Source organism: Tachypleus tridentatus, unplaced genomic scaffold, assembly GCF_004210375.1.
Source record: "Tachypleus tridentatus isolate NWPU-2018 unplaced genomic scaffold, ASM421037v1 Hic_cluster_1, whole genome shotgun sequence".
In the NCBI taxonomy this organism is placed as follows: Eukaryota; Metazoa; Arthropoda; class Merostomata; order Xiphosura; family Limulidae; genus Tachypleus; species Tachypleus tridentatus.
Window position 1 is genome coordinate 15,382,676 of NW_027467777.1, and position 9,314 is coordinate 15,391,989.

The 9,314-nt window shown below is 36.0% G+C and overlaps 1 protein-coding gene across 1 annotated transcript; it reads right to left on the minus strand.

Annotated features, from left to right (window-relative positions):
* Positions 1 to 3,726: 3,726 nt before the first annotated feature.
* On the minus strand, positions 3,727 to 7,501 carry LOC143241638 (uncharacterized). Its single transcript, XM_076484819.1, has 4 exons — positions 7,182 to 7,501; positions 6,378 to 6,698; positions 5,858 to 6,139; positions 3,727 to 5,314 (listed from the first exon to the last, which is right to left on the minus strand). Exons 1-4 carry the CDS (start codon positions 7,251 to 7,253, stop codon positions 4,574 to 4,576), a joined length of 1,416 nt encoding a protein of 471 aa, XP_076340934.1. The 5' UTR covers positions 7,254 to 7,501; the 3' UTR covers positions 3,727 to 4,573.
* Between the last annotated feature and the right edge of the window lie 1,813 nt (positions 7,502 to 9,314).

Sequence of the window (9,314 nt, forward strand, 5' to 3'; positions counted from 1 at the left end):
TGCTACCTTGATCCATATCCAGTAACCAACAACCCTTAAAGTTTGTGAAGTGATAATCGACATATCAACCTAGATATATTGATATTATTGGAGTGTGTAATTGTTAGCTGAGTATGAAACCGTTTTGTTTATACTTTATTGTACAGTTATATGTGTTCATTTTACAGTCCATCCAAAGACATGACGAACATATCTTAACCTTCTCATTGCGATAAACGAAGACTTGTTATGTATTGTTTTATTACAATGTTTCTAGTCATTTGAAACTGTTCAGAAATTATAACTAGCACGTTAGTTTGCATGGTCTACAGTAATTACTGTACACTGAGTCCGAAAATGATATCCATTTTTTTCCATCACGTACAGATGTTTCACAAAACGACATCGGATCACATTTTGTTATGTTTAAAACATTTACAACCCTTGACTATAGATTTCTCTAGACCAATCGCGACGTGAGAGTCTTATCGATCGTTCCAGAACCCAGACATAATAATAAAAATGTTCACTTTGGTAAACGAAATAGTAATTTGTCTAATTAAGAGGTTTCTCGTTTCGATTTATAAAAAAAAAAGAATTCTTACGTGTTTGACAAAAATCAATATTATTGTTGAAATCTATGAACAAACTGTTATTAAAAACAAAACAACTTTTATAAAGTTTAAATTGGCAAACCTTTTTAAACTATTTGATTTAAGGCGTTGTCGGCTAGCTATAGGGTTTAATTAAACTAACCATTTGAAAAAAAATTGTTCGATAAAAAACAGCATCAGTTCGCTCTAGCTTTTTAAACAATATGTTTGTTCTAAAACATTCTTTTATAACAATACAAATTCTTTAATCGTTTTCAACAATATACATAAACATACGTTTTTAAACAAGAGATGTATTTTTTTGGATTATTGTGTGAATTATAAAAAAGTTTTCAATGACTTATTAACTTGAAATACCAAAGTCTTCCAATGATGTATATATATAAAGTTGTTTACTATGATATTTTCAGTTGTACTAAGAGCTTATGGCACAGGTGATAACACAGAACTTCCGATTCCGTGATCTCCTTCATTATTTATCATGTGTATCCTACAGTTTATTCTCTACATTTTTTAATTTTAATGAAAGTGGTGAATGGCGGAGAGGTGATTCTCCAGCTACACAATTTATTAAGGTTTCTGAAGAGTGTAGACGTCAGTTTCTAGGAACACGTTAAGTCAAAGCAATGGTATTGCATAAAGAGTTTGATTTATGGTTGAATGGAACTGATGTTTCTAGTTTCATCCGTCATCATTCCCCAGTAAACAGTTCTTAGTTTCGATGAGTAAATGGTTAAACAACAAGAAAAATAGACATAACGATGTTGTAGGAGTACCGTAATGAATCACGTGTTTATTTTGAGGAAAGATGTCTTTGAAAGTTTGTTTTATTCGGTGACATTTGAAGGAAAATTAGCAGGTTTACAACAATAACAAAATTTAGGGTAAATCAAAATACGAGAAGACTTAAACCAATTGATCATAAAACCCATCGTCATCCCAAATTAAAACGCCTTCTAGGACTAAACCAATGAACCAAAATCTCATCCTTGTCATGACTTGTCGAAATACGAAATCCAGTCAATAAAATGTGTAAACTGTATTCTCTGTGCTTCAACTAAGGTGAGGTTTTATTGTTGAGTTACTTTTATTGAACAGTAAATTACAAGACATCCCATTTTCTTTTTCGTCCTGCTGTAGTTTTAATTTCTGAAGAATAATGGTGTTCATCTTGCCCAGTACTGACGTCGTATCTACCGAAATAAAACTATTAGATTATTAACAATATTCTTATAAACAGATGGCGCTGTTGTTGAAATGTTTGTTTTGAATTTCGCACAAAGCTACTCGAGGGTATCTGTGCGAGCCGTCCGAATTTAGCAGTGTAAGACTAGAGGGAAGGCAGCTAGTCATCACCATTCACTGCCAACTCTTGGGCTAGTCTTTTACCAACGAACAGTGGGATTGACCGTAACGTTCTAACGCACCCACAGCTGAAAGGGCGAGCATGTTTGACGCGGGCGCGAACCCGCCTGTTTCATGATGTTGAAATTTTTCTGTTTTGAGTTATTGTTAATGAAACCATGACCTTACTTAAATTTTAATTTTGGGGTTATTGTAATATTTAAATGTGATATCACTTAAATGTTTCAGTTTACAATTATTCGAAATATCTGATTTGGTTTTATAGAAGTTTATATGAATTTTATATGAATTTGTATTTGATATAAATTACCAGTTTATTACTTGTAAAACTTTTACTTAATTATTGTTGTGATATTTCAGTTAAACGTTCTTTGAATGTTTGAAATTGAGATTTTCTAATTTTATATTCTTAAAATAAATTCGAGGTGTTAGAAATCTGTTGCATTGTTTAACTGTATCAATAATCATATCCTATCTTAAGACTAAAAATGTTTCATTATTTTGTGACTTGTAAATTATCTGAGTCACTACATTGAACGTATTAGTTGAAACACTATTTATATTATTAATTTTTAAACTTAGCATAATTGAAGTTTTCTAATTTTATGCAGTGCGTTTCGCCTTTAAAACGTTAGACTAATGTAACTGAAATTTTTCATTATTCATTTCATAGTAATGGAAAGATTCAGTATGAAATCATTGGAAGTTTACAATTTAATTTTACTAAAATATTTTTCAGTTTAGAGCTGTTCGAATGTAGATGTTACCTTACAAAATAAACTTGAAAATAATTCTAATCTATTCTCTCAAAGCACAAAGTTCAAAAACATGATTTATGAGATTCTAGTCACTGTACGAAATTATCAGTATACATCTAGACTGATTTTCTTGTATTAAGTTAAACTCATAGTATTTGTTCATTGACAAACAATTGACTTTTGTACTGACGGTTAATAGTTTGCTAATTAAAAGTGTTATAGACTAATATAACGTAGATCCTAGTTATCACTTCAAATTACCTTGAATCTGAAATCCATCATTATCTGATTAAAAAACAATCTGAGAAAAGAACAAATGGACTGAATCGTTTATTGTTTGCTGTATTTGGAATGCATGGATAATACTTCATATTCAGTAATTATATTTGATGAATTTCAATAATATTACATATTCTTTATTACTTAATATTTTTATGTTTAAACAGCAGTCAATTTTTCCTCATTTAAAGTAATTTAATTGTATTTTATAAATCTACGTGATTTTCACACATTCGAAAGACATATTTAAAATTTTTCATTTCATTGTGATTTGATTCTATTTTCTAATTTTACGCGATTTCCACACATTCAGAAGTCATCTCTCAAAATGATTCATCTTTGATAATTTATTTGTATCTTGTCACTTCTGGAAGGTGAAGTTTTTTAGGTGAAGAAATTCTACTTTCACACAGAATGATACTTCTCTCTAACTCACCAGTAATATTTAGTTTTACGCAAACAATTTACTTTGAAACAACAGAAACGTCATAAAGTAAAATCGTGAACAGAAAGTGTAAACGAAGCTCCTGTTGAAAACATTTTCTCAACTCTTTTGAGGATATATATCTTTCAAATTAAGATATCAAATATGAATGATTAATAGAAGCTTTATGTTGTGATTGTTGTCTTTTTCTGCAGTTTATCACACGTAAAGTTTTAAAATTACTCAAGTGTTTTAATAAACTATTAAGTTCCGCCAAATTGACAAAAACTTGCAGACAAAAACATTATTTCAATTGCAGTTGCTACATCTACTTTATTCATAAAGCTATATATATATATATATATATACACACATCATGACACAACAATACAACATTCACGGAATTAATAATTCTTCAACAAAACAAGAACAAACACTTGTCTGTGAAACCTAAGCCTAATCATTACCTAGAGCCAGGCTGGTTGCAAGGAGGGATTACAGCAAGCGAGGTTTACACGAAACCATTACGAGTTTTCCGAAGTTCGATAATTATTTCTACAAATCAACATGTGCGATATGAGCAGTTTTCAATAACCATAAAACACTAACATTTAGTTAATTCCATGTAACAGCGGTTCACATTCACATGGACAACATTAAAACACATGCAAGCTGTAGCATACCGTCTGGCTCAGAGCAGTTAAAAAAGCTCTCAGTTCAGACTTAACCTTCATAGCTGACCACCTATAGCAAGATGCTGACGTCCTACAATAAGTCTCACGTTTTACTTAAAACGCAGCAAGTTTAGAAATCTAACTAAACCAGACACGACACGAACATTATTAACATATTTTATATACAAATGTTCTCCAGACAGAAATTCCGAACTAGAATGAGGCCAATTACCATCGATAAAAAATTATATGTAGAATATTTTTAGTTATAGAAGTCTCTAAGTATTTTCTAATATCGGGTTGTTGGAGGGTTAACAGGAAGTAACACAACCTCTAAATTTTAAAATTATATTTTTCTTTTTAAACATTTAGACTCAGAATTTCCAGGCCACGTTTAAAATGGGGGTCCGTATTCGCGCCAGTCGAAGAGAAATTTTGAGATAAAGAATCGCATGTGGATCACTTTGCTGTTTTAAGGGCTTAACGAGACCATGTACTACCGCCTATTTTCGAAAGAGAAACAGGTGCGTATTTGGCAGCCTCAAAGAGGTCTCTGGCAGAAACAGCCCCAGGAGATAAATCACCCGCAGCCACAGGGGCATCGGCAAGAACGGGGGCAGCGACAGCACCAGGGGCATGTACAACAGAATAGCTGCTTACTGCACCAACTGGACCAGCAACAGAAACTGGGCCAGCGATAGCACCAGGGGCATGTGAAACGGCATAGCTACTCACTGTACCTACTGCACCAGCGACAGGAACTGGGCCAGCGATAGCACCAGGGGCATGTGAAACGGCATAGCTACTCACTGTACCTACTGCACCAGCGACAGGAACTGGGCCAGCGATAGCACCAGGGGCATGTGAAACGGCATAGCTACTTACTGTACCTACTGGACCAGCAACGGGGACGGGGGCAGCAACAGCACCAGGGACATGTGAAACGGCATAGCCTCCAACAGGACCTACTGGAGCGCCACCTGGCAAACCTATTATAGTGGTATCAGCAGGATTGTCGCCCGGACTAACCCCTTGTTCATTAGAATGGATGTTGGGTCTGAAGCCACCAGGACCAGCAGAATAGTCCACTACTCTCTTTCGTCCATCTCCGATCGTTAAGGAATAGCTACCAGTGATTTCACCACCCACGGTTCCACTTTCAGAACGAGAGCTGGTGCCATCACCACCTTCTGCTGTGTACATGAAAGAGAAGGGACTGGGCTGTAAAAAGGAAGAGAAACGAATATACATTATTTATTTTCTAGAACAAACACCTTTAGATTTAATACAATCATTTAGTCAATGGAAACTTGTAACAGTTAGAAACATAAGGCTTTTTATTAAATAAATCTTACAAGTGATAAAAACTCAGAGTTAGGAGTGGTTCTCATAACAGCATAACTTGATACTAAAGTTAAACCTAACATTTCATACTATAAAGTGATGACTAGAGTGACATATTTTATAATGACAAACGACCACAAACTAAATGTTTTATTTGTACAGCTTCTTTACGAGCGACCCTAACTTATACTTCTAAACTCACAATCAGTAACAGACTGAAGACATTCTAATTTGCTCCCCTGCCCAATAAGAAGTATGGAACAAAGTAACGTCAGCAGTATTGTATACTTTAGAAAAAAACACCTCAATATGAACTATAGTTTCTAAAGAAGAAATGGATTACACTAAAAGTTTCAAATTCATCAGTTTAAATCCTGAATAGATATAAACATAAAAAAACCCTCAAGAATTTACACTCACTTCTGCAACGGGAGCAGGAGCAGCAGCTGGAGCAGCAGGAACCCCTGGTAAGGATAAGATAGAAACACTAGCTGGGTCATCACCGGGTTTTACTCCCTGTTCGTTACTCTTGATTGTTGCAGTAAAGCCTAAATCTCCAGCTGAGTAGTCGACGAGTCTCTTCTGTCCACTTGGGTGTTCCACACTGTAGGAACCAGTCACTTTTCTTCCACCTTCTCCACTCTCGGACCTGGAACTGGATCCACCACCAGCTGGAGCGGTGTACATAAAGTCAAAAGGGCCCTGAAAAAAAAAAAAAAACCAACAGTTATTGTCAACGTGTTTCGTCATACATGGATTTTTTTTTTTTTTCGCAAATGGTGTTTCATTTATCAATGGCACTGGGTACTTAAACAAATGTACTACGAAAATTAATTTCTAATCATAAATAGATACAGATTTGTGCTCAAAATGTTATGAAACCCCCAATTAACTTCTAATTTACTAAGTATATATTATAAACCAGGAATAATAGACTAACCCCTACAGGAGCACCAGCAGCAGGGACACCGGCAACAGGGGCAACAACAGCAGGGCCACCAGCAGGAATCATGGGAAGTCCTGCATAACCACTAATGTCTACATCAGCAGGGTTACTACCAGGTTCGACACCAGGTTCGTTACTATGAATTTTTGCTTTGAATCCACCAGTTCCAGCAGTGTAGTCCACCTTCCTGCGACGACCATCAGGGTCCTCCACGCTGTATGAACCCACCACGTTTCCGGAAATGTCTCCACTTTCTGATCTAGAGCTGGCTCCTCCTATTTCAGCAGCATTGTACATGAAGTTGAAAGGTTGGGCCTGTGTATAATATATCAATAATCTTTATTAAACAAAGAACATACCTCTCCTAAGGATATCATAAAATATACACAGTTTATAATATATTTTTGTCCCAAACAGAGTAACAACACAAGTATAACGTAAACACCTGCTTTACCATGTTATTTACATTACATCTGGAAAGAAAATGAACATCTTACCTAATATACCTTTGAAAAATCCAAATATAAATCAAGAAAGTTTTATCTACACAGACACCTCAGAAGAAAGTGTAATGTAAACGAATTTCAAGAATAGTGGTAGCAAACCGTTGAATACCAATCATCCATTCGAAGTTTTTTTCATTACAGCATTATTCAAGTACTGTTTTCAGAGGAAAGACAGTCGAACTATTCCAAATCGTTAGTATGGTAAACATTTATTACTAAAGCTCAAAATGTTTGATATTAAATCCTCGAATAATTTACTGGATGAAAAGTTATTTTTGTAACGTGCACTTACTGGTCCACCTCCTATGCCTGCACCAGCTGGGACACCAACAGGAGCACCAGCAGGGCCACCAGCAGGAATCATGGGAAGTCCTGCATAACCACTAATGTCTACATCAGCAGGGTTACTACCAGGTTCGACACCAGGTTCGTTACTATGAATTTTGCTTTGAATCCACCAGTTCCAGCAGTGTAGTCCACCTTCCTGCGACGACCATCAGGGTCTTCCACACTGTATGAACCCACCACGTTTCCGGAAATGTCTCCAGTTTCTGATCTGGAGCTGGCTCCTCCTATTTCAGCAGCATTGTACATGAAGTTGAAGGGTGTACGCTATAGAGTAAATACAAGTAAAAATAATTTAATCTTGTCACAATAACTTCAAGAAATGGTTTCACATATCCTAAAGATCGTGTTATATCTCTGTTGTATTTTGTAATACTAATATCATTACATTTGGGCCTGGCATGGCCTAGCGCGTAAGGCGTGCGACTCGTACTCCGAGAGTCGCGGGTTCGCGCCCGCTTTGCGCCAAACATGCTCGCCCTCCTAGCCGTAGGGACGTATAATGTGACGGTCAATCCCACTATTCGTTGGTAAAAGAGAAGCCCAAGAGTTGGCGGTGGGTGGTGATGACTAGCTGCTTTCCCTCTAGTCTTACACTACTAAATTAGGGACGGCTCGGTGCAGTGGGCTAACAACCTACTCACTTAAATACCTGTTGAAGAATCCGCAAGCGATTGCGTTCCTTGATGGAATCCCTATGTTCCTTGATGGAATCTAATGGTGATAACTAACTAACTAACTAATATCATTACATTAATACTTACTTGAAGGAAATCAATGAACACAGTGTATTCTTAAGCCTAATAAACACAATACTGGCAATAGATTCAATATTGCCTGGGAAACAGGTATACTGATAATTAACACCTATTGATGTTTATCTAAATATTAAAATCCAAATAAAATCAGGTTTTTATTAATACAAGTTAATTTATTTTTATTATTTACCGACAATATTGTTTTTTATCATTTCTTTATATACTTACTGCTCCTCCAGAAGGTTCGAAACCGCCACCTGCAGCAAGAGAAGGCTCAACAGCGCCACCTGCAAGTCCAAGAATAGAAACGTCGGCGGGATCTTCACCTGGAATCGTTCCTTGTTCGTTGGTGTAGACGGTGGCTTTAAATCCTGCACCTCCAGCGGTATAGTCGACCTTTCTTCGGCTTCCACCTTCATGGGTCACACTGTAAGAACCCACAACGGAACCGGAGGTATCACCACCTTCAGTACGACCATGTGACCCTCCTCCAGAAACAGCGGAGTACGTTAACGAATATGGGCTAGCCTGTAAAATTAATGAACTTATTATTGGTGAAATATAATATACTTCTCTCACTTGATATTTTATCTAGAACATTTCTTGAATAAATATTTTTCTTTTACACAGAAATATAACAAATCCCAAAGATCACAACAAGGACAATTCAACTTTCTTTTATATTCAATTTAAACATTTGTTTTGTAAACGAAATTTAGAAAATACTAAAGGAGGTAAATTAAACGTGAATCTATTCTTTCTTATGGTCAACTGACGTAAATTATAAGTTTGTATGTTGTCTGAGAATATTATATTATTTAGCAAGTATGAAAACAGTTATGTATTAAATCTACAAACTAAGAGTAAATTCCGCTTATCAACTGTAGTGAAAATATTCTACCTTCAAGACAGAGAGCGGTTGGGTGGTTTCAAAGAATAAACAAATAGGTCTACACTTTTATAGATTTTTATATTTGTTATTACTTTGTAACAGCAGCCAAATCTTATCGTTCGTAACTACTCCAGTTCGTTTGTTAGAAAGCATGAAGAGATGAAAAAGTTAGAAAGCAATATTTCTCTTTCATTTTGTAAAGCAAGCATATACTCACTAAGCCAAGAGAGGGCGCTGCAGGAGCAGCAGGTCCGGATGGCGCTGGTGCGCCCAGTCCTAGAGCTAAGATTTGTACGTCTGCAGGATTTTCTCCGGCTACGATTCCTTGTTCGTTGGATTTCACTGTTGCTGTGAAACCAGAAGTTCCAGCATTGTAGCTAACATGGCGCTGACGTCCGTCTGGGATGTTGAAACTGTACGATCCACTAAC